The sequence below is a fragment of the Necator americanus genome, chromosome IV (assembly GCF_031761385.1).
Source record: "Necator americanus strain Aroian chromosome IV, whole genome shotgun sequence".
Taxonomy (NCBI): Eukaryota; Metazoa; Nematoda; class Chromadorea; order Rhabditida; family Ancylostomatidae; genus Necator; species Necator americanus.
Window position 1 is genome coordinate 23,261,155 of NC_087374.1, and position 26,125 is coordinate 23,287,279.

Here is a 26,125-nt window from a genome sequence, read left to right on the forward strand (position 1 = left end):
AACCTATAAGTTCGGTAGAATTTTTCCAAAAAAATGAAATAAAGAAAGGAACGAAATAAAGAATAAAACGCTTTGTGCAGAAGGACTTCTTTTGCGCTCTAACTTGAGATTTCTACATGACTTCTGGAATATTTTCCATCCTTTCGTTGGTCTCTAAGTTTTTCGTTTAGCTATATGTTTGAGTAGTGTAGCCATACCTTTCCTGTTGTAGATCGTAAGTGCTGCTTTATACAATCTTTATCCTCCGATATCTTGGAGATACAAAAAGTAAGCCGTTTTTACGCGCTCCTTTGCCAAATAGAATTTCTTAGTTTCCTGGGTCTGAAAATTCACTCAATCAATAGAAGAAGCCTTTTGGTGTTGGTGATTAAATCACTCATTGAGAGGGCTTATATATCAGAACACTATCCCGCTTTTAGTTTGACGAGAAAACACATCACTTCTTTACCCCTTCATATTACTAACAATACCCGTTCCATTTGTTTTTCGAAACGCATTTGGAGCCATTTATAGGTCATAACTCCTGCATGTCTTTGAAATGACATGTGATCGAGCGAATGCGCTCCGAATGGGTGTCCTTAGCCGTAGCACCAACAGATCGACCGGCAGTCCACTAACTGACTGTTTGCACTCAGCGGATATCTGTCTTCTTTAGATTCTTCTTGTTCCGGACGCTTCGTTCGCCCGTTGTCGTCGTCTTCGCTTTGCGCGTCAATCACTATTCCTGGTCTGCAGGAAAACGTTCGGGCTTTGTGGATCAACCACATGACGTCTTTGCGATCTGCTAAAAAGTTTGCCAATGTCCCAATTTTCTGGAAATCTTCTATTGGCGAAGAACTTTCCTTCAGTTTTTATTCGGCATCCATTCAAATCCAAGCCATAGATTTTCGGACAAGATAGCCTAAGGGGACACGTTCGCCCTAGAGGCCATCCATCACTGAGAAACTACTCAAATGAAATGAGTTTTTGAAATTTTGCAGAAACTGCAGAGCTGCTGTACTTTAGGGATGCGCTCAAAAACTGGTTTTCTTTTTCTTTTCAATTCTGTTTTTTTTTTGGTTTTGCCTATTTCTCTTTGAATCAAATTCTCTGTGAAAGTTACTCTTCGTCCTCGGTTACCCTGCTGTGCATCTTTCCGATCTCGGGGCAGTTCCTGGGAGCGCAAATGCTTTAATTGGAAGCGCGATAGTGGTTTTCCAGAAGGGAGCAACTCGATGAGAAAGCACGTTCGATGAGGGACATGTATATGTATTGGAGAAATTAGCATGGATATTGCTCTGCGCGCTAGCAACTGTCACCGCTTTTTTCCCTTCACATCCCATTCCATGGTACCTTTCTCAGCGCTGATTTGTTCGAAAGCGAAGAAAAAATGACAAATGTTTATGTTGTGTTGTGTTTTGGTGGTTTGCTGTAAATGGTTTGAACCTTGCTCTAGCCTGTGGGACTGCTGGTTGAGTTCACTTTTCACAACATTGCATTTCTAACTTAGTTTTTTCCCACCCGGATTTTTCTTTTCTACATACTTTTGCACCGCCTCTTTAGGCTCACAGCTTCTGAAAGATTAAAAGTTTCGAAAACGCGAAGCTCCTCTGAACCGTAACGTCATTGTTCTCTTTGGAATATATCGATAATATGATGTGAGCTGTCATCACAGTTTATCGCAGTTTAGCTCGTGATTAGAGCATTGCATATCGTGGTTAATGAGATTCGAGTTCAAATTCTTTTCTTTACATCCTTTTCTGGGATCCGTTTATTCATTCTCTTATTTGTTTATTTACTCCAGCTAAATAATGCAGTAGCATTCAATTATTTTCACTGCCTGCAATTCTTCGGGAAGTCCACTTTCAAAATTTTGGATCTATCGACCCAACCATGCCAGCGCTGCAACGACCCATTTTTCATGAAGCGCCGGGCATTCTTTGTTAAAACAACCAAAAAGTTAGAATTTACTGGTAGCATTTCAAAGTTTGACAAATTTGGAACGACTTTTCGTGCTTGTTTCCCTAATTCCCCCTTTGAGACGTCCATTTTGACAGCAGTAGAATTCACGTATTTCAACAAAAGCAAAACATAGACATGAGCGTTTTCCAGAATCCTATGTTTTCCGCTAAAATAGCATGATTCATGATATAGCAGGTTTACCGCTACGTCAATAATATTCTGAATATTAAGCACTGTTACGTAAAAGCGAATAGAAAGACATACATCTACATTGTCGTGATAATGTAAATTACATACATACAATTACAATTACATTACATCATCGTAGGTCGCCAACTCAACAAATCATTTTCCATTTTTCTTTTCCGAACACTAAGTATCGGTGCTAATTGTAAGTTAACATCAGTTAAATTTTTATGATTATCGAAAAGAATTTAAATCCAGCATTTTTATGATATACCTCATAGCAATTTCTTGAGAATCATTTTCTACCCTTAATGTGTTAATGAATAAATTTCCTGAAATTTTGTAGTTACCAGTCCACTACATATTTTCGTTCAAAATCCAGAGGAATCCAAACAAAAGGTTACCTATCAGCTTTCCGCTACATTCTTTGTGCAACTAGCAGCTGAAAAAGAATTTTTAATCAAATTTTAGTTAAGAGGAACTACATATTCCAACACAAAGTTCGGGAAAAAAGATTTTGGAAATACACACTTTTAGCAACTTGTGCAAGTACGTTATATCAAAAGGTTCGCAACAGAGGTTATCTCCTCATTTCTCAGTATCTAGATGCCTAGAAAAAGTAGCGGAAACATCACTTTTCATTCAATATCCTTTGGCTTCCACAGACTTTTCGGATTTATCCAGAAAGGATTTTTGGCCCTGGTCACTATTCTTCTGTCGCTCATTTTTTTAAAAACGGAATTCTTTATATGGAAAAATAAGTTATCATTGAGCTTATTCATTTCTCCCTACATAAATTTCTAGTCGTTTCACTCTTCATTGCAAAAATTTCCTATGGACATTTCCCCTTAACTTAACCATATGTGTCAAGATATTCATCCGTGGATTATATCCATTATATTAGTCTGGAGTGCCAGACATCTAACAGAGTCCAATAGGGTCCCTAAGGACGCGATGCTCTATAATGCGATCGCAAGTGCACGGAGGAGGGGATTTGTTGGGCCCCGTCGCGCATCACTATTGGCGGCTGAGGCATTCCGCCGTGTGAAAATCCCTGCGAAGCCAGTTCGACTGGCCGTAAGCAATCGTCAGAATTAAGGCGTTACGCTTCGACTTAGGTTATGTGAGTTCCATTTTCAAACTTTTCCGCTTAACTGTGCTTGTGTTTGGAAATACCGATGAAAGAAAACAAAAACTCCCACTTTGCTTTTGATACCCCTCCATTTTTTCCATCTTCTCACATCCATCATATGCATTACTGGTGAAGGCGCTAACCTTTCATTTCACGTCGAAAGGCGGCGTTGTAGTCGCATACTAATCTTTACTCACCTTTCTAGAAGCGCCGTGATCCAGTCGCGGCGGCGCAGGCGCCGATGGGCGACAAGGTGGACTACGAAGATCAGGATGCCGATGAAAACTCTAAGGTACATCTGAAGCTACTTTCTGCACTTCCATGCGTAATTTTATCCTCACTCTTGAAAAGTCCTACTGCATTTCCTGAGATAGGAGAATCAGGATATTTTTTTTGAAAATTACGACTATCTTAGTACGGCTAGAATATTATATATAATATAAATATAAATATATAACATTGCCTTCGATTTCGAAATTCTTCCCGCGAAGGTACTTCAGACATCAAAGATTTGTTAGAGTGCATGCTATGCTCTCCATCTTACAAAAATGTTCGGTGCATTTCGGGTTTGGGAGATATGATACTAAGATAAGAAATCTAGGTTTTACTGCGTTTGAGATTTTTTCCTAAATTACAATAGTCATGTTATCCGACTAAACTTTTGTGTAATAAATAAGAATTTTTAACCTGTAAAATTTTTGATTCTTTTGTTGCATTCTGAAAAGAAGTTTTTTTTTGCACCAAAGTTACTTTACGTTCCCTGAAAGTGTTGCTTCTGAAGATCTGATAATTTTGCTCCGTGTCTTCTTTCGTAAAAAAAAGAGCCTCTGATGTTTTTTCTTTCAAGCGACCGATCTCTGAAAATTCCCGCCGCCCTATGTCGGTCTCAACCAACTCACAAGTTGTCTTCTCGTTATTCATAGAGCGTTGAAAATACTTGAATCTACAAATGAGTCTGTAAAACATAGGATTTTTATGTTTTACATTTCTTTATTCTCGTTTCTGATGCTGAGAAAAGACTCACAAATCTAAAATTTCGTTAATATGATTAAAATCTTAATTAATTCAGAAAATAATCACGGGAAAATTACAGATAATTCTGACATGACCTTACACATTGCACACAAGCCTACTCAATGAAAACCAGAGATTTCGTTTAAAATATGAAATAAGTTGATGTTTTAAAGAAAACTCTTCCAATAGCACAATCTCAACGCATTTCAAACTTCTTTACGTTCTGCCATTCCAATCTTTGAACTTCTCGTTTCCTTCATTACTCGAAATTAGCAGTAGTAACTCTCAGCAATCAGATACACCACAACGGCCAACATTCTCGGAGAGTTGATGAACGAAAAGAAAATAAAACTGTAAGAACATCAGCCGTGAGACTTATTCTGCCTAAAATAATGTTTTCTTTCGGAGCTTTGAAACTTTAGATTATTATTACTCCTCTCTTTGCACATATGTATACCGTATCCTCATGCTTTTATTTCAGCCGCTACAAGTTGCAGCGCTTTTCTCAAGCCGTCGCTACTCTTCAAAACATTCCGTGCGATCTGTCTCCTCAGAGGATGTACGATACACTAACATCAAAACGCTATTCAAGGACTTCTGCAATAGGACGAGTTCTCACGGAGTCCCATTTTTGGGGTAAATAATTTCAATTGTTTGAGTACGTCGAAAATTTACAAGCACAGGATCAGTTCGTGATGAATCGGATTGAAGCCGTTTCATGAACCCTCTTGAGATCCATTGTAGTAGCATTGCAGGGTAGTAGAACTGTATTAGCAAAATGTAGAGTATAGCTGGGTTAATTGGCTCGGGGCTCCAGTTCTGTAATTAGTAAGTGTTACAATTATTTGCTCTTCACTGCACTGCTCCTAACTTGTGTCCCGGAATTCTTCTGGCGGCGACGACGGACCAATCTGTCAGAATCCGTTAGAAATTTGGGAACGACCCAGTGTGACCCAGAATTATTACTTGAAAATACCAAAACGAGCAGCTAACCTCAAATGTGATTTCAGAATTTGATTTTGCCAAACGTGTGGCCTAAAATCAGGCAGCGTTCCCCCAATTTTTCGCTTTTTTTACTGTTAGTTTCACATTTCCATACGCAAATCAAATCATTTGCTTTAACACTAACCATGGGTTAGCAATCAATCAAAATGTTCTGCAATTGTTCTTTTTTTCTCGCAACAACAATCGGCCTGAGAATTCGCTGGTTAAAGTGTAACAATGTGTTCTGCAAGGTCGAGGACCAGTTTAAAATGCGTGATCAAAATTAGCTGAGTTGACACCAGCTGATGCTGAGCAAAGCTTCGAAAATTCTTTCTTGACTAATTCGAAAATGACTTCCAGGAAATAGTACGTAGTAGGGTTAGAAAGAACTACAGTCTGGTACAGATCCATAGACGACTGCGATCCAGGTGGCACTTTAGCTCATCACTGCAGTCCGATTGCAAAGAGCTAGGGTCCCGCTTCGATCGCAACCGCTAGCCGCACCGCGTCACTTCGACCATGGCCACTTACGCAATTGCACTGATCGTTTCATCTCACTACTACATCCACGGATATTCATAACACTAATTCGTGGCATAATGGCTTGCTCATTGGTCGTAATAAGAACCAGCTGTTATAGTCTGGTCAAAACGACATGAAACACGGACATTTGCGCAAGCGGCTGCGCTCAAGGCGGAGCGGTGGAGCGTAGCGGTTGGGATCGTGTAAGGATCCACGCTACTGCCACACACCTCTGCAGGTCGCCATGGTCCCACCTCGATTCCAACCGCTGTCTCCACCGCACAGCTTCCGAGCGCTAGAGGATCATCGATCGGAGAGGCGATCCCCGTCATGAACTAGAGGACCCGGTCCTCCAGTTCATGACGGGGATCGCTCCGCCGATCGATGCCGCAGTTTCGCCGTCTTGATAGGTTCTTAGAAGAACTAGTGCTACAGCGGCCGCGTTGCCCAACCCTCTACTATTGGAGTCGGCGGCTGTACTGCTAATAAAATCATTCGGCATTAAATTAGCCATTATTCATTGTTAATCGTTATTATTAATTGAATTATCAAACTGTTAGTTACTTTATCATTTAAATTTTAAATTACTTCTAATTAAAAGCAGCGTATCACGAAACTGACGACGTTGGGTCTCTGTGGCCGAATATAGAGTTTGGTGTGCTCATTACGAGTATAAGCGTGCCTGCGCTCAATTTCCCCAAATCTTAAAAAAATCTAACGTTCAAAAAAAAAACGGCGTCGGAACCACCTTAGTTTTTATGAGGTAGGTTAGAACGCCCCCCTTGTGCACGCTCCGTTTTTGTCAGCAGCCTTTTCATTGGAGGCTGCTGAGGGGAGCGCTTATGCTTGAGGAGGCCGCTGAGAAGACTCCAATGATTTTTGGCCGCTTGCATGTGGACGCGGCGCATGCACGACGGTTCACGCACCCCTTAGGCACTAACTTCGTTTCCGATGTCGTGCTTCAGGACGATTAGGGAAAATGGGGTGGGGCCACACTCATACTTATAATCTCAGTTCTACATTTGCCTAAAGAGACACCAATATCGTCAGTTTCGTGATACGCTGCTATCAAACCTTTAAAAATTTCAGTTCTCCGTCTTTCTTTGGATGGCGGGTTTGGATGGTGGTATGCTTCTGTGCCGCCACTCTTTTCCTGTTCCAAACCTACTGGACACTATCGGAATATTTTCAGTACAGAACAATAATAGAGATGCAGTTAAGGTTCGAAGCAGGTAAGAACAACTACATTCCCGTCAAAAATTCGCTACTTGCCTGCTGCATTCCGTTGTGCGTCGGCGGACTTACAGTAGACGTCTGCGCATGTCACCCAGTGCGCTGCACTGGTTCCATCCGCCGTCATTCGCGTTAGACGCAATGCTTGCGTCATTTTGCACCATAAATCTAGTCCTTTCGATGGGACTGTACATAACTTGATGTTGCTGCTAACTTAATGATTCCAGCTCCTTTCCCGGCAGCTACGGTATGTAACTTGAACGCATTCAAATACAGTGAGCTTATACAGTACGAGGAAATTAAAGAAGGGGTCAGCGACATTCTAAAACCTAGCTGAGATAATTAGTATTGCAGATTCAAAAGAAATGAAATGTTTACAGTTTGACTACTGGGAAAGAGTGATTAACGCACGAGAGATGAACGAAATGCTTCGAAACGATGCTATGATGGTTGACCTAAGGCAGTAAGTTCATTAGCACTTCTAGAAAATCACAATGCTGCGCATATTTTGCACGCGTTGTTAGTACCAAATAGAGAAGACGTAGAGAAGGATATTTCTAGATGATGGGGTTAATTGTATATGGCAGGGGGCACTGTACCGGGTTCTTAATTCTGGAAGTGATTAGCAAAGCCAGTTATGGCCCTGAAACCTAAACAATGGTCTTAAAGGATCTACGACATGTACTCTAAAGCTATTGAGAAAAAAAAGAAGAGTTGTCAGAGATGGGAGCGCGGTTGAGTGCTCCCTTCCCCTCTAGCTACACTTTCAGCGATGACAGATAGAAGTATTCAGCGACGGGCATATTAATCTATCATTAGATATGTTTGTCCTGCGACGAATTAGAAATGCACTAGGTCTGGGCCAAGAAATGAAAGAAATCGATATTGATGCGAAGTCCGAGAGGAGGAGGGGATGGTTTTATTTGCTTTGTACTTCCCTTCCTAAAAATACTGACTTGTCTTGGAGATCCCTTTCCACTAAGATTTCACACTAAGATTTTTCATTGTTTTATTCAACAGCAAAGTTAGGCTCAGAATTCAGACGATATTGGACTAAAAAGTCGAAAACTATGAGAGAAACACATAGACTCAATGTATAAGCAACTCAATATGTTTGACGTGTGTCTGAGGGTTGTTACACGTAATTTTCTACTCAGTTTTATTCCTTTATATTAAACTCATCACACCACGAATCTGGGTGGTACGGATTTCAGGTGGAGTATCCGTATACGATGTTGTAGATTATGGAGACCGGAGTCGCTGCAAGCAACCGGCCCCTGAATGCTGATTCGTACGAAGCCTTCTATTGCAGCGCGCCACCCTTGCACACGTAGCGTCCCTTTCTGCCTATCGGGGCAGTCCGGATTGATTTTCGACGAATCGCAAGGCGGAGGCGGCGCAAGGGGTGGAGCGTTGCAATAGATGGCGTCGTACAAAACAACATTATGGAGGCGGCTGTTTGCAGTGATGCAGAGAGAGATGAGCGGAACCACCCCGGTCTCCATAATCTGCGACCCCGTATGCGGATACTCCACCTGAAATCCGCACCACCTCAATTTCGTGGTATGCTGCCTTCAACTAAGGGGATTTTCTTGTTCTTGAATTGTTCTTCTTTTGCAGAAAACGTTCACCATTGAATTTTCCAATTGATGAGCATGAACTGCAGGGAGCTGTCTATCAACCTGTATTTGTTCGGTGCACCTGTTTGAATAGCGAACAATGTGTGCCTAATAGGAATCCGTTGGAGGTTAGAATAGCCAGAATTCAAAACCTGTTTGTATTTACATTTCTGATGACTTCTTTCGTATATATTAATTTCTTTTTTTCTCGCTTGAAATAGTGTACGTTTAGGTAAACGCTTCCGTATGCATGTGCTTTGAAGATGTTACTAAAGGACTCATATGGCCATGCTACCCTACCACTGTGTGGACGGTTAAGGTGGATTGAAGCAATCACTGTGGTAGTATCACTGCTGTAGGCATTTCTCTTCCTTTCAGAAATGTTCTGGTTGCTCCGCTATTTCGAACACATGTCCGGATCCTGACCACCACAACGTCACCGGTGTCAGCCAACCTTGCCTATGTCAAAGCATTTCGCATCACTGCATGGTACATCCAAAGGTAAGGGATAGCAATGTCATTTTCAATCTACGCTATAGTGAACGGATCTATCCCGAGCGATACGGTCACGCTAAAATTTGATATTATCCAAATCTTGGATAAATATGTCAAGAGTAAGGCCAAGCGTAAGTCTGAAATTAGGGGCAAGGCTACTTCTTAGTAAACGATAAGCAGTGATGCATATGGTACAGGTTTAGGGCACCAGGTTTGCTAACAGACTGCTGGGGTGTGCAAAACGTTTTCTATACTTTTCGTTGTTTTGTTAGCACTTTTCTGGCACTAATTTTGACACATCATATTTTCATATACTGTTTTCATATACTAAATAAACTTTTACGTTTACGATGTGAACAGTTACCTTCCACTTTCTGAAAGTGATTGTTATCAACTATAAGTTCTTTGTGATTCCTAATGTGTGATTTTTTCGCGTTTCTTATTTAAAAATTATTGACAGAGCTCTTGTAAAGCCGTTTGTTCATGGCAATTTATTTCCACATAATTCGCTTTGATATGGTATGGTAGGATCAAACGACGCAACGAAATGAAGCACGGTTTAGTTAAGCAGCTGTGCTTGAAGCGGCGCGGTGGTGAAAGCGGTTTAAATCGACGTGGGACCATTGCAAATTGCAACGAAGAATGGTGCTAGCGAGGGTCCTCCCTCGATTCCAACCGCTTTCACCACCGCGCTGCTTCAAGCGCAGCCGCTTACATAACTGCACCGTGCTTCATGTCGTTTTGACTCTACTACACAATCACTGCTGCCCTCCATCGGTAGTCCAAGTAGTATATATATATATATATATATATATATATATATATATATATATATATATATATATATAGTATATTTTTGCTCTTTTATCTTTTACTGGAAGATGGAACTTACAGAGATAGTTGGATTTCTTCTATCATTGTGGTTCATATAAAGAAACAAAACGTACTCGTTCTAGGATGAGATAAAATGGTGGAATCCAAACAACTACACTATTTTTCCTGTAACAGATCCTCCAACAACTGTGGTGACGGAGACTGAACAAGCTTTTGGGCTATCGGTAGGTGCAAATTTATAGACTTATCTCTATATTTATTTTCTTTTATCTTTTTTCTTCTGCTCCTACTTATACTAGGATTAAAACGACATAAAGCACAGTGCAATTGTATAAGCGGCTGTGGTCAAAGCGACGCGGTGGAGAAAGCGGTTTGAATCGAGGTGGGACCATCGACCAGCAAGGGTTTGCCGCGATCCTAACCGCCTAACTCAACGGCACCGCTTCATGTCGTTTGACCCTACTATATGTTTACATACTGTTTAGTGTCAGTTTCATACCTTTTTCTTTAAAAGTATTCAGATTCCTTTTTTTGGGGAGACGAAACATGTACGTTCATTCTGTTAGGAATAAGTCAGTCTGAGAGAAGGAGAAATTCTGATCTACCAGTAATTCAAACGCTCTCGTGTCTTGAGACCTCAGCATACTTTTTCATTTGTTTTCTACTACTGTGTCTAAGAGGTTTTTAGATGGATGATTAATCAGCCTGACGTTTCGGAAGCCTCGTAAGCACACTAACAGAGAACATCGATGCTACTAATTTCTGACGTTTCTTTAAAATAGCGATGTTGCAGGAACTGAAAGATAAAGGTGCGATAACAACACAAACTAAGGAGAATTTGATTTTTCTCGTCGCAGCTTTACCACGAGACACACGCAAGAATCTTTCCTACACACTTAATGAATTTGTTCTCCGGTGTTCTTTCAATAGTAAGGATTGTAATATGGATCGGTAAGTGCGTCATAGTCCTTCAAGAACTTGAAGAAGAGTTCTGTGAAATTTTTGTATACGTTCCGTAAATTGATGCTTACAGAGATTTCAAACTTCACGTTGATCCTGAGTATGGGAATTGTTATACTTTTAACTTTAATGACTCTGTAGAACTTAAGAATAGCAGAGCTGGACCGATGTATGGTAGGTGTGGAACGTGTTCTTTTTATACCATAACCATTATATAACATCTTTTATAATCATATGATACACAATTAAGGACTGCGTTTACTGCTTGACGTTCACCAAGACGACTACATGCCTACCACTGAAGCAGCTGGTGTTCGCATCGTTGTGCACGAACAAGTGAGCTCGTTTACAGTTTGAGAATGATGTTTGGAGTTGGCTTCAGATTCGCTTTTCCAAATCTCTTAGAACACAGAAAAACATGTTAGTAATTTCATTTTCTCAATTTCAGGATCAGGAACCGTTCCCAGACACTTTCGGCTATAGTGCTCCTACGGGTTTTGTGTCCTCTTTTGGTCTCAAAACGGTAACTTTTTTCCTGACGGCTCTAGTCATCCAAATGCAATAATTTGTTTATTAAGTGCCCAGTGCCATGTCTTTATTTGCCTGTTTACCTTCCGGCTTATTATACGGTACAATTCCTAGAACAAACGTGGATTGCATCTGCAAATTTTTAACGTTGATCCACAGTCAACTGTTTTGTCTGCACTTTTTTTTCACTGTAAGATGGAATTTTTATTCCGAATAAGCGAGATATAAAGATTAAAGATTAAAACGACATTAAAATAAAGTCAAACTAAATCACGTCTAACTGGTTGGTATCGATTTCACTATCCCTTCCCACGGGAGATCTTTTTTTTAATGGAAAACATTTCCGTTTTGCAGAAGGTTCTTCATCGGATGGATGCTCCTTACGGGTCCTGCAGCGATACGTTCCGTCCAGAGCGATACATTTACGAAGAGCATTATTCACCAGAGGTCTTTTCGACATAATATTTTATCTCATTTTAAAGGCATCACCCCACGAATCTGCGGTGGTTCGGATTTCCGGTGGAGTATTCGTATATGGGATCTTGGATTATTGATAGAATGGTGATTCCGTTTATTTCTTCCTAATTGCCGTAGAAAACGGCGCGGAAGATACGGCTTCGGGCGTTCTGGTGCACTATTTTCTAGAAGGAGTTCGACTGGAGCGCGCCAGCTTTGTGCACATCTTCCGGGCCGTTTTTTACGGCAATTAGGAAGAAATGGACGGAACCACACCCCTCTCCATAATCTACTACCACGTATACGAATACTCCACCTGAAACCCGTACCACCTCAGATTCGTGGGGTGATGCCTTTAATCGTGTACAATCTTGCTATACATGCACGCAAACCTGCTATGCAACGTTTTTATTCAGGGTTGTCATCGAAATTGCTTCCAGCTGAAAGTTCTTGATGAATGTGGATGCGGAGATCCACGATTTCCGTTGCCGTCTGATGAGAAACGATATTGTAGCGCGAAAAGCGTTGTCGACAGTTAGTTTATCCATCTTTTTATCCTTTTTTTAAATCTACTAGTTGTTTATTTTCAGGACAATGCCTTTCGAACCTTACTAGTGCTTCTGGAGGATACCATCATTTACAGCTGGAATGTGACTGTCGCCAGCCATGCACTGAAAATGTGTTTGAAACTGCTTACTCAGCAGCTGCCTGGCCATCTGTGAACTTCAAGATTGGCAAGTCCTTTCTAATAAATAGGTTTTAAATTTTCTTTGGGACCGTTAAAGAAAGAGATCAACGCTTGGAGAATAACTGAGTGACTCAATTCATGCGTATTCGCTGAAAGTTTGCTAAGATAACTATTTTTTTTTTCTTCAGGTTTTCAAACTTTGTTTCGTTTCATTATTGTTGTTTCACTGATTTTCTTGACGGTTTTCGTCTTTTCTTCCGTTTATTCTGTTCTGTTTTACAATAATTATAGAATTGGAAATATTAATAATAAATATTAATAATAAATAATAATAATAATAATAATAATAATAATAATAATAATAATAATAATAATAATAATAATAATAATAATGAATAATAGAAATTATTGAAAGAAAATATAGATAAGATATATTTTGAGAATAAAAATCAATCAAATTCCGGGAGCATTAAGCTTTTCACTGTGTAGTTCTCTGCTCGACTGGTATTCATCTTCTTATTCTCTATTGGATACCTTGTAAAGCGTTTTTTCGCGAAGCAACGTGTTTCTGGTATTTAGTGCATGTGGCATACAGAAATTCCATAACCCGTTTCTGTTTAAGTTGCTAGAGCTCTTTCTTCTAAAAGATTGAATGCTATTGCTCATAGAGGTTGGTAATAAGTCTTCTTTGCTTTTTGTTTTCGTCCTGGATATGCACTTCGCGAAATAAATAACGTTGCATTCTAGAGAATTCTAAGTGTTTCGCTCCTCTTTTTACAACATAGTAACCGCTTCCTCATGCTATCCGATTTTATGGGTATTTTAGTTTTGCTCCATTTTTGCATCTGATGGTGTACTCGGATTTCAGGTGTCGATTGTCCGGCCGTACTTGACATCTTCAACGACACCGAGGCGTGCACGGAATATTACCGAGTGAACACTGCATACATCGAGATCTACTATGAACAGCTAAACTTTGAGACACTCAAGGAGACGGCCGGCTATACCGTAAGTGTTTCTGTTTCTCACCATGTGTTCAATAGTTTGTTATCACATTGCTTGCTGTGATTCATTCATTTTCACGGCGATGTTGCACATGATTCCCAGCGTCTTGTACGTTCATTGAACGGCATTCAGTCTTCCGCTTATGTTTTCGTGCTCTCTTTGAATTACCAGCATAAAAAGCATAGGCTGAATCAGAGAGAAATAATTGGTTTTATCTCGCAAGTTACAAATGATGGATCGATTGAGACACCCATCTGATCGCAAAATTTGTTGGGAAGAATTTGTTCAATGGAAAATAAACGGTTTCTAGTTAATAGCGACTACTGAAATCTAGTGATGTAAGGTTCAGATTTTGATTTATCTGCAACCACGGTCTTTTAGTTCTTGAAATGCGGTTCAGTACAGGGATTGAAATATCATTAAGAGTTTTTTTCCTTATAACTAGTATCTTTAAGTCGTAAGCTTTTGTCTTACCGTCGTTTTGGGACTTACCTTTCTTCTTCACCCCCAGAATTTTCCTCAAATCTAAGTTTTTAGGATGCCTTCGTAGTTGCAGCTATATAGTTTCTCGCAGAAATATTCTCGTGTTAATCCAGAAGTGCTTTATTTTCTAAACTAGGTTTCAATAACACTCGAAACACTTGTTTTACAAAGTTTGGCCAGTTTTACCAATTCTAGTTTCCTTTATACTTGAAAAACTCCATAATGTTCTGGTTATACATATTCGAACTATCTGAAAACTGAAGTTGTAAAGAACGTAGAATGAATTGCAACTCTTCCCTCTCTGAAAAAAGTATAACGAAGGTTTTAATCTGCATCTAAAGCCTGAACCATTCCATAACCAGTGCTATTCCATAATCACATGCAGTTGGGATCCAGTCAATTCATTGTTTTTGGGAAATTCGATTGTGTTAAAGGCATCACTCCACGAATCTGAGGTGGTACGGATTACAGGTGGAGTATTCGTATACGGGATAGTAGATTATGGAGAGGGGGGTGATTCCGTCCATTTCTTCCTAATTGCCGTAAAAAACGGCCCGGAAGATACGGCTTCGGGCGTCCTGGCGCACAATTTCCTACAAGTTCGACTGGAGTGCGCCAGCCTTGTGCACGCGCTGCATCTTCCGGTCCGTTTTTTACGGCAATTAGGAAAAAATGGACGGAATCTCCATAATCTACTATTCCGTATACGAATACTCCACTTGAAATCCGTACCACCTCGGATTCATGGGGTGATGCTTTAAGGCTCTTCACAAGAATAAAGACAGAAGGTCCTTCTTGTGGTTAAAACTTCCTTTCTTTAGTAAAGATGTGCTTTTGTCTTGTTGATTTGTTGCTATCGCATTTATAGGAAAGTGCTGCTCGACTTTAAACTCCATATGTAGGAAACTTGGAAGTGTAGAAGTGTAGCGAACATAGTGTCATTCTATTGCCAGTGTTCACCTAGTTGTTTGATAGATAGTTAACAGAAGACGAGAACGTGCAGGTACTGCGATGCTGCTGAAGATTTCCCTCTTTGCAGATGGTCAATCTGTTCTCTGACTTTGGTGGTAACATTGGTCTGTGGATTGGATTTTCCGTGATCACCATCTGTGAAATCATCGAGCTTATTTTCGAAATTGGCTACTATTTGTTGTATATCAAGCCAGTACGGTAAGTGCGGAACCGCTTCGGTCTGTTACCTGTGCATCTCTTTCAAATTTGTGCGAAAAGCTTTCTTTTAAAGCTCTTTAAAGCTTTTCTTCATGTAATGGTCAGAATAGCGAAACCGATGGTTGTCAAACGAGCAACGGTATAATCCTACGGTTGTTGACCCTGTCTTATATTGTTACATAGAATACTAGAACGCACGGTTCCTGCGAAGTTCATCACTGCAAACCTGCACTTCCCAGGGATTGTTCTTCTTTCTGGGCGAAAAGAAAGAGTTTCGATCCTATTTTATCTTGAATGAGGTCATTTCACGTACATATCTCACCATTATTGGCAACCATTTTATAGATATCATAAGAAGGTGAAGCGAAGGAATCAAGAAGAAAATTTGAGTCTTCCTCAATTGCTGGACCGACACGTCTATCATGGAAAATATGGATTGAAGAACCAGAGCCGCATGAAACAAGAGAAAGACGGTTACGGCTGAACTGGTGGAGAAAGATAACAAAGAATTGTTTAAAGAACTTGTAAGAATTTTTTTCCTAACATTTCTTTTTCGTCTTTCACCTTCTTGCCTTACACTGAATTATTCATGTTAGAATGTTTGTTTAATTCAAAATCACCAATAGGATCAGTTTAGCTTTAATGAATCACTTTCGTCCACAGCTGTGAAATGTTCATGCTATTTTCGTGGATCTCTTCATCATTATGGGTAACATGTGATTTCTTTAAATCTCGGCCGTGTTAGATCTCTGATTTTAGCAACATTTCCTACCATGTTGCATTATCAGATGGCAGTTGCACTGTTACATAAAGTCCTTTTCCGGTTTCAGGTTTTGCGATAAATTTGTTTTTAAGGTTCTCTTTTTCCCTGATTCCTCTCAATGTATGGTTGTCAGGTTTAAAGCTTAAGTTCCTGGTTTTTGAAAAGCAAGCAACATGTCAACAGCAACATGTCTTGAAGTAAGCGGCTTGGAAGAGATTGAGAAGACTTCAAAGCATTTTTTAGTTGTGAAAGGACACTTCCCGGTTTTTTGTTACTGTAGAAGTTTATGTCAACTATTTCTGAAATTATACTGCATAAATTGCTAGCTCTACGTAAAGGTTCTTCTGAGCGCGGGAACATGCTGGATCCCATAAACACTGCGTTTTTCCAGTAACACTGGAGAAATACTATTCGTTTCCAATGAGTGGTTTTTAGGGGAAAAAAGAGGTGGAGGAAAGATGGAGGATTGTTGAAAATTGAGGGTGTATCCTAGATGTAGAAAGGCTTGTTTATCTTAATTTTGAAGTAATAGGGTGTTTCTATTACGTTATTCGCATCACTTATTGGCTGAACGAATACAGTGACCCCCAGAAGTGCGAAAGTTCGACTTTCCTTGAATCTTGGCATAAAGATTGCAACTTGTTGATAGTCGAATTTAAGCAACAGCCAACAGTGACCCCCATTTTTTTCTGTGATACACATTAATTTCTCATCTTATTTCTTCAGTTTTGTTATGTAGACTTGTATGTAAATACCAAAATAGGTAGTATGCAGTTATTGAACTGATTTGTGTATTTGAAACTTGCTCAAATCACTTAAATGCCTGGAAAACCCGAGTAGGATCTACCGAGAAGACAAATCTCTGGACCGTCGGCAGCAGTCAGTTTCCATATTCGGTATCGAATATTGTGAAGACTACCGCTGTGGAAAACTACTAAGTCTTGACCAGTCCAATAATTTATATTTTCGAGAATACTTGCTTAAAAATCTAGTTCAAGGTAAGAAATTTTTCATAAGGTCGTGGGTATTCCAAACATTTAGTTGTCGACAAAATCCCAGCTTATTTCCACGTGATAACAGGCAGCAGCAGTCTCTCTGAACGGTTTATCATAGAATAAGAACCTACTGGAGAGAGAGAAATGGATGAGGAATCAAATTGCTGGCGCTGATCAGTCCTTTCGGTTGCGCCATTGCCTTCGACTTGAACCCAGAATCGTTCTAGGCGTTTGAACGCGTATGTGGCCTACACAGTGACCTGCGCTACACCTACGGCTACGAAAAAGAGAAAAGACTCGAAAAAGGAACGAAGCAAGAAGCGACATGAACCGTCATTATCCTGGAAATGACCAGAATTGCATTTGATACACTGCGTTCCAGCAAACAATAGTAATTAGTCACTAAAGTAGCAAATTTCACGCAGTTTCAAATTTCTTGACCAAGATCCTATTTTGCACACTTTAAATTCCAGGAGCATGCGGGCATTCCTCATGATTTTTTTCTCGTGTGGGCATCTAAATCTTGACTTGACCTCTTTATGAGCTTTCTCATTTTTTATTGCCACTGACAAGAAAAAACAGATTGATAAGAGGCTACGGTGGGTGGAAATGTGACGTCTAACATGCAGAAATAGATTGTTTCGAGAAATCTTTCTTTCCTTTTATGAGATAGACGAACAGAAAACGAGTGATACGCCGCCTAACACTGGAAATTAGACGATCACAAAAGCATCTACAAACAAAATTTATGTATGTGCACACAGAAACCGTCGTCATGAGTCAAATCACACATTTCGCTTCTAAACGATCTATCGGCCAGACGCAGTCACGTCGTCATAGCCTTTAGTCTTGTCATGCATAAAGGTGGGTATGCTTCTTCCTATTTAGTTGTTACAATATACTTTCCGATTCATCATTCATTATTCAACTACGAGTACTCCTATGGAAAAATTGTTGCCAAATTACGGTAAGATGCAGTCATAGGACTTCTCGGAAATTTCTTATTTGTTTCGAACGGATTCGTTTTCGAAAACTGCTTTGATGTGAGTGGAGAATCGTCAGTACTTGAGATATCACTCAGTGAATTGTGCTCACATTCTATGCGGATAAGCTAAGCGGAAATGGATTCTAGTCTCTTACAAAAGCTTGTTCCATTGGAAATTAGCACTAGTTTGCTACAAACTAGCTAAAACTGCAGTTAGATATCACTCCGTGCACGTAGTCGGATCAAAATGACCTGAAGCTCGGTGCGAGCGAGTTTCAGCTCCGTAAGCGGCTACGCTCGAAACAGTGCTGTGGAGCGTAGCTGTTGGACGACATTGTTTGACGACGTCGTTCTACTGCGTGGTAAATTGTGTCCTTCGAGAGACTTGAATACTCATGGTTGCTACACGCCGTTTTGGAAAATTATGGAACTTAAAAAATAAATTTGGAAATTTGATAATTATGGAAATTATGGAAACTGAGCAAAAACACTGCCGTTCACAATGGTCCATCTCGACCCCAGCCGCTTCGGGTGCAACCGCTTACACAACTGCACCGAGCGTCCGACGATTGTGCCGTTTTGAATATGGTCGCCGAAAAATGCATGTTCGTTTGTGGAATAGCAGAGGGGCTGCAGCAGCATGACAGAAAATGAACTAGCTGTGCGAGCGAATTTTGTGCATAATCTGCTCCACGGGTTTATACTTCCTCTGAGTTAGTTTGGGTTCTTGCAGAGAAAAATCTCCTTGCGCCGTAAGAAGTTCAGGGCACAGTTTCAGTAGCTTTTTTGTGCAAAGTTAGTTGGGGAGGAGTGGGGCGCTGAGCGTTCTTAAGTGTAAAGTGGCTTTCCATTTGAGAAGTTCATCAATTGACAGGTCATCACTGGAATTGAGCAGCTAACCCAGCCATGGCCCTACAACCTGAACACTAATCTTCAAAGATCCATAACATGCAAGCCAGAGCTACAAAACAAAGAAAAAAGATAGATGCAGGAAAAAGGAGCACCTCTACTAGGAGTGACTAGGTAAATTATATCATGTAGCACTTTTATGATAGAATAAGAACCAAAGATAGTCTCAGAGATCGCTTCTCCGCAATCCGCATTTGACTGTTTTTACGGTACGATTTCTGTGGTCTGGGAACTATCCTTTTTTTGCGTTCTAAGCATAGTTCGAGCGCAGTTCGACTGGAGCAGCGTTGAGTGTCCCCCAACTACCGGGTTTATTTGCCAGTAACCCTGTAATTCTCTACTATTTTTTTTGCTGGCTGCCCAATCTGTTCAACTTTTGAGTGCGATTGGGACAGGACAAAGAGAGGAGCGTGCGCTGCAGTCGCGGGCCCACCCGCTTGCTTGCCTTTATGGCTACAATGGGTTGCACGACGAAAAGATCAAAAGTCATTGCCTAAATGCTAAATGACTCAGCTGATCTTAGCGCGGAGTAGGTGAACGGAGAATGAGTCAGCAGAAAAAAAAAACCGAGAAAACGTTCCAGAGCGAATCATAATTTTTAGTCACAGATGATATTTTGACGTTAGTAGTTAGTTTAGTTTAGTGAAACTTCCAATTTTCAGGATTATTGCTGCTGCTTCTTGTTCTTGGTGAGTTATTCGTTACACGAATTTTATTTCGGACTTTTCTGGCTAATGTATCCGCAGAAAATGTTTTTTTTAATTTTTATAAAACTTGCCCTTATTATCTCTCTCACTTTCACATACGGGTGCGATTATGTTCGAACGCTTGGCCGAGACACAAAATCGATTGAGGCACGAAAGAGGGAGGATACTTGCTGAAATCTGCAATTTGCGTCCTTCGCGTCGCGCTAACGCGGTCGAACATTTTTGACACCAAGTGACATTAAAGGCTGCGTTTTACGAAATTGATGTACTGTGGAAACTTAGTGGAAAATACCGAAATGGGAGCGTATATCACAGATATGAGCGTGGCCCCACTCAGTTTTTCTTGATCGTCCTCGAAAATCGACGTGGAAACGGTGTTTGTTCCTACGAGATACACCAGGACGTGTCGCCATTGTACACGCTGCGGACTCCTCAGCAGCCCATTCTTTGGTTTTTCGTGAATGAGGAGATTTTCACCGACTTTCGACCGCTTGCGTGTACCCAAAGGTGGAGCGTTATCGCGCACCTCGTATGAACAGACAGTGTTTCTCAGAACAGAGGGGAGAATTAAGTGGGACCACGTTCATATTCGTAATCTGCATGCCGAACTCTATGACTTCCTTCAGGTTTCCAAATTACGTCAATTCTGGTTTCTGTTAGCGACAGGAGAATCAATATTAATAATAACAGTTCTCAATTTCCTGTATTTTTGCATTGTATTTCAACAAAAAGAATTGAAACTCTGTAGCGAGACTTGATTTCAGCAGCAGCTTTGCTCATTAGTGACCGAATGTCCACTTTATTTTCAATCAAGTAATACATTAACCTTGCCTGTATTTCATTTCCAGACTACGCCTTAGGGGAAATTATCCTTCCACTTTCATTATTCAATAAGGATTGGCAAGGAGATCCAAAAATAGATTTTGGTACAAAACCCTACATCTACGTAGCTTCGAACGATTCTGACGAGCTTCTCAAGAAAATCACATGTTTTCTAGAGGACAGCGGGGGCGAAACGAAAAAAACGTAAGAGAAATTGTTCCTCGGTTACATGAGTTACACTTCTTTTGTGTTCTTTGTTTGAAATTTTGTGACATACGAGTTTTTTTAAAGGGCTCTCGTTCTTGCTACATGGACAAAGGCGTATAGCACTGCTATAAATCAGAAGCGAGCATGGACAGGAGACGGCGATAATGCTACGTTCTCGGTGAAAAGTACATTAACAAAGGAGGAAGCGGCCAGTCTCAAGGGTGTCCTTTACACCACAAATGCAGCTGGTGATTTTTCCTATCTCTGTTATTGATATTTTATCATTAAACAAGATGAGATCATCGCATGGACCAGTTCATTTCGCTTCAAAAGGTCACAGGAAACAGACTGACCATGTGTTGGATCACCATGATGTCATTATGAGGCAGTGATCCGAAGTTTACAGAAACCAAACTAATGTAATGATATTAAAGGAGAAATTCCGAAATGAACTAAGAAATAGAATCACGTCATCAGAAAGCGCTTCTGTTCGCGCTGTTGCATCGATCCGTAAGTCAGCAACTCATCAAACTCCTGCTGGTTTACTGTCTCTTTTTGAATTTTTAATTGTCTCATACTGATTGGTTACTCAAAAATAATTGCAGGACTTTATTAATTGTAATGCTGGTGATGCCCATTACTGCTTTGCCCTTTGCACTACGAAAGAGTTTAGGAAAATTTCAACTACTATGAATAAAAGTAGTAAGACTTTTCAATTTAAAGCTGCCGGGTTTATCCAAATGCATATTTTTTTCTTATATTGGCACAATCTTTTCTGACATCTGTGTCAAATTTCATGAGAGGAGCGCCAGTTGTTTATGAGTTACACTTGCTGACGTTGCCTCCAGAAGTTCGTTTTTCGATGCGCCACTTCACACCGCTCTGGTTCACTTCACACGTAGTCGCCCTGTTATCCTGATCTGGCTCCGTGAGACTTCTGGTTGTTTCCAAAACTCAAGAAAAAACACTTTACGCTCATCGTTTTAACTCGTTTGAGGAGATAAAAGTGGCATCGGAGACGGCCAGCCCGAAAGACTTGGTTATGTCGGTTTCAGTAGTGATTTTCTCGCAAAAAATAATCACTTCCTTGGACAAGTAAAAAATAATAGAAACTGGTGTAAGAATATCACTGGACATGTTGTTCGTCCTGTCATGTTCGCGCAGTTCGAAATGAAAAAAAAATCGACGCAGTAGGTCCCGTTTTGGAAACCATTCTCTGGTTTTGCATTGAGTTTGGAGCGATTCGCGACCTGTGTTTTCTTTTGTTAGTTCGAAAATTCACTGTCGAACATATTCAGCATTCGGAAATCTCAAGGGGCATTATTCGTGTGGTTCCTTTCGCGCAAGAGCAGTCAATGATTAAAGGCATCACCCCACGAATCCGAGGTGGTGATTTCAGGTGGAGTATTCTTATACGGGATGGTGGATTATGGAGAGGGGAGCGGTTCCGTCCATTTCTTCCTAATTGCGCTTTCTAGCGCACTATTTTCTACAGGCAGTTCGACTGGAGCACGCCAACCTTGGGAGGCGTCGCATCTTTCAGGCCGTTTTTTACGGCAGTTAGGAAGAAATGGACGTAATTACCCTCTTCTCCATAATCTACTATCCCTTATAAGAATACTCCACCTGAAATCTGAAATCTCTGCACCACCTCGGATTCGGGAGTGATGCCTTTAATCCACAACTCGAATTCTGGTTTTTTCCCTGTGGTTTCCGTACCACATCACTCTCTTGATACATTAGCTTTAAGCGTTAAATTAGTGGTGGTGACTAAAACAAATTGGTTTTGTTCTTGAAGTAAACAACGATAAAAACAATTCATTTTATACAGTCTTTTCCTTTTTTCTTAATTTTTACTCCGAACTCAGATGACACAACACCGGTTTTCGATGCTTGGAAGATCACAGCAGAGGGAGCAAGGTTTAATTTCAAGAAGGTGACCACAGCTGTCTTTCTGAACAACGCGCCAACCACACGAGCGCAGCTTTCGAACTTTAGCGCAGATCCGGTGAGTTGCGCCTCGTTTAGCACAGAGTTTTTTTCGACTACGATTCTTACATTTCTGCCGCTGTTCTGTTTCTTTACAGGATGTAGAGCTTGGAATCTTTTCTGGTGTGCCCAATGGAACGACGTACAGTGCTATCATAACATATAAGTGAGTTTTAGCGTTAGCAAACAATTAACGAACGCTAAAAAACTGGTAACGGAAGGTAAAATCCTTTAATTTTTCATGTTTCCTTAACAGTCTCCCCAGCTTTCCTTAAACCTCCAGATTGAAATTCGTAGAATTTTTATGAGAGAATTTATATTGTGGAGATAGGAATTTCGAGAATCGCGTGATTTTTGTAATGCGAAATAAGAAATAAAAAAAGAAGAAATTTGCGAGACAATCAAAAATTATTTGTGTTCATGCGGTTGGATCTTGTCATAAAGGAACTGAGGTACGAGAAAGGAACGTAAAACGAATTGAGGTGGAAGCGAAATTTCTGGAAACGCAATGGAGACACAGGAAGAAAATACCAGTATTAAACCTACGTCATAGAAAAATGTAGTGAAATCATTTTTCGCAGCATAAATATGGATTTTCGAAAATATAACTCTCAATCGCATCCTTTTTTAGCGGCAGCGCAAACACAACTATGGATCCTGCGTTTCTTGCACTGCGAGCATTCACTGTGAGAACCACCGGGTCCGCTAGTTTCACTCTCGGAGGGAATATCAGTAGAGGTAGAAATAGTACTTTCATTTATCTATCTGTTTACCAGCATAGTCTTTTAAGGTCCCAATGAGATGAAAACCCATCCGTCGATGGGAATTCTACTATCAGCCGAATATCCGAAGAAGACCGGCGCCGCCGAGAAGCAGCTGATCACTTACGACAAGAAAATGAATTTCACCGTAAAGGCATCATTCGACTTGAACGATGGCGAATATATTACTGTAACGTTTATGAACCTGAAAGCTGGCAGCCAAATATACGCGAACAAGTATGTTTAACGGTTGAGATATTCCGGATTTTGTCCACTCGCTGGGAAATTTCAGTTTAACCTCCTCGGGTTCGTGGAATATGAGCGTAATTTCCGAGCAGTTGTCTGTTCAACCATCATCCAAATATGCTGGTGCATTTCTAGTCTCCTATGCGACTCAGGATACAGGTGTATTTCCTGTTATTTTTCAAAAATAAAATCCGTTAAACGGAGATTGTACAGTCGATGCAGAGTGTGTTCAGCCGTTTGATCGCGATGCACTTTCGGTTGGGGTAGGTCAGAGGGGAAGAGGGGAAGGGAATGAGTAGAGGACAAACGGAGAAGAAGCGAGCGTTGCTGCAAATGCGCAGCGACGACCCGGTTGAACGGTTGCATTCGGAATCGAGAATGCGTGGTCTTGAAGGCCCTTTTCCTTTATAGAGGTGTGATGGAAGAAGTAGACGAAAGGATCTAAAACTCTCGTTAGGATAGAGATAGAGAAGGGCTCTTGAATGAATCAAAGTAGATCGCTGAACAACTCCCGGACTCGCTATTTCCTGGTTCCACCTAAGTGCCTGACCATAGAACAGCGCTGCTTTTTTTTTGTGGAATCCATGATTTGTGCGCAGAAAACGTACGTTAATCTTCGTGTTTTTGCAGATCAACAGCACGAGCCAACTGGCAGTTCAACCCAAAGTAAGTTCGCCAACCCGCCTTCGCATTTTCTCGGTTTCACCCGATTACCCTGACCATGTTTGTTCGTTACAGCTAACGTTACCACTACTTCCGGTCCAAACGAAGTGACAACGACAAACGGTTGGTAATATAATTCTAAACGGTTGCACAGACATGCTTTAATAGGTGCAAAATGTTCAGTTTTCGGTTTTAAGTTTTTTCTTCCTCAAATCTTCTATTCCTCTTTTAAACTGAGCGTTTACACATGGAGAAAAGGAAACAAAAATCTCGAGTGGGATCACACCGATCGTATGTGGAAAACAACGCTATCCTGATTTAAGGCAAAATTTCCACACCGTATTTGCTTTTGAGGCAGAGGATTCCTTTTCGTGGAGCGGATGGATTAGGTTGTTTTTCTGTAGCGTGAAAAGAGAAAAGTTCTATTACGCAATTTGTTTTCGAAATTATGTGCTTCGTATGAGTGATACTTCACCAAGAATTGGATGAACAGCTTATCACAAGACGAGAGTGCACGTTCCGGAAAATGGCAAAAGGAATCAAAAAACAAGATATGAAACCCTGTGATCCTAATCATCTCGACGTGGTACTGGCCCCATACAACCGCACAAATTACGACCTCACAAAGGAGAAATTGATAAGAGTTGATGACTGCTGTGGACGTCAACGTAACGTCGTCGTAAGTGGAGAGAATATGTCGAGCGTTAAACAATTCTGTTCTTCAGGATGTACTTCTGTGGCTCTGTCTCTTCTGTCGCTTTTCGTTGTAACGGTCGCAGCTGCAGTTTTGCGGTGAATATTCGGTGGAACACCAGTTTTCATATCCTCTTCATCAATTCGTATTCAAATAAATTTGGATTTGTTGCAATTTTTCTTTTGATATGGGTGCACTGTTCATCATATAAGGCCGAGTCTATCAAATAAAACTTTTGTTGCAAGAATGCGAAGTGCTTTCCATGTGTTTCCTTGAGATAAGCGAACGTAATGTCATTGACGATATCCAACCACGATAAGGATAACCCCAGACGCTGAAAAAGGTGGTCAATCTGTGCCCGATCCCAAAGCACTTCAAGGGCCACTGCAACACCACGGTAAGAGGTCCCATCGCGACCGGACGGCTGGTGCAGTGCAAAACAACCCATTTATTCTTCTACGTGAATAGATTTGTGTCAAGCTTTTCTGGGAAGATAAAGACCCTGAGCTGATACATTGGCTAGCTATCAAAAATCATTGTTTAAGTCAGACACTATAAAAACGTATAAATTTTGAACGATTCTGACTTGAAGTTGGGAGCGGTGGTGCGTCTCAAATGGATTGGTGAACACCAAAGACTTAATCATCTTTTTTTAATAGTAGTGGAAGTCCTTTCCATATTAGCACAAATTAGGGCCTTTCTTTTAAAGAAAAAAGCGTGCTTTGATCCTCTTTAGTTTGTTTGAGGTTGTCTGTAGAAGGTCAAAAGTGACGGCTGTAGCGGCGCTCAAGGGGTCTTTGCCGGAATTCTCGTGTAAAAACACCAACATATGCAATAACATTAACATCCGTCTAGGTGGAGAGGGAACAGACCACTGCATTGGCCTTTTTTTCAGATTTGTGTATTTGCTTTATAACAGGCGCGTCATACATACTGTCGAGTTTTCACATTTCTAAGAAATTTATAGCAAGGAGATAAATCAACGCTTATAAACAATCGATACATACAAGCTACTTATGAATTTTTGACAAGATAATTCGGAGATCACAGATGAGTACACCAAAGTAAAAGAAGAGAAAAGGAACGACGAAAACGAAAATGACGAGGAAAACAACGAGAGGAAAAAAGCTCTAA

General features: G+C 40.6%; 2 protein-coding genes across 4 annotated transcripts; both read left to right on the forward strand.

The window, feature by feature from the left end:
• Window positions 1-3,081: 3,081 nt before the first annotated feature.
• RB195_002436 (uncharacterized protein) lies at window positions 3,082-15,734 on the forward strand (the record flags this gene model as incomplete). Of its 2 annotated transcripts, XM_064199699.1 has the most annotated exons (21): window positions 3,082-3,204; window positions 3,465-3,551; window positions 4,755-4,909; window positions 6,869-7,011; window positions 7,240-7,322; window positions 7,393-7,475; window positions 8,633-8,759; window positions 8,864-8,950; window positions 9,010-9,132; window positions 10,083-10,184; window positions 10,754-10,769; window positions 10,818-10,911; window positions 10,994-11,094; window positions 11,171-11,256; window positions 11,369-11,443; window positions 11,803-11,895; window positions 12,321-12,438; window positions 12,495-12,638; window positions 13,461-13,600; window positions 15,120-15,250; window positions 15,596-15,734. In XM_064199699.1, 21 exons carry the CDS (start codon window positions 3,082-3,084, stop codon window positions 15,732-15,734), a joined length of 2,250 nt encoding a protein of 749 aa, XP_064055579.1. The 2 variants fall into 2 exon arrangements, with proteins under 2 accessions (XP_064055579.1, XP_064055580.1); XM_064199698.1 differs by lacking the exon at window positions 3,082-3,204 and having other exon boundaries at window positions 3,501-3,551; window positions 10,754-10,911.
• A 304-nt stretch (window positions 15,735-16,038) lies between these two features.
• Window positions 16,039-25,093, forward strand: RB195_002437 (uncharacterized protein; the record flags this gene model as incomplete). 2 transcript variants are annotated; one of them, XM_064199700.1, is made up of 13 exons in its annotated part: window positions 16,039-16,080; window positions 17,897-17,975; window positions 19,565-19,591; window positions 20,458-20,635; window positions 20,723-20,886; window positions 22,507-22,646; window positions 22,726-22,793; window positions 23,259-23,365; window positions 23,418-23,625; window positions 23,681-23,793; window positions 24,265-24,300; window positions 24,373-24,420; window positions 25,023-25,093. In XM_064199700.1, the coding sequence occupies 13 exons, from the start codon at window positions 16,039-16,041 to the stop codon at window positions 25,091-25,093; spliced, it is 1,281 nt and encodes a 426-aa protein (XP_064055581.1). The 2 variants fall into 2 exon arrangements, with proteins under 2 accessions (XP_064055581.1, XP_013301723.2); XM_013446269.2 differs by lacking the exons at window positions 16,039-16,080; window positions 17,897-17,975 and adding an exon at window positions 17,863-17,872.
• Between the last annotated feature and the right edge of the window lie 1,032 nt (window positions 25,094-26,125).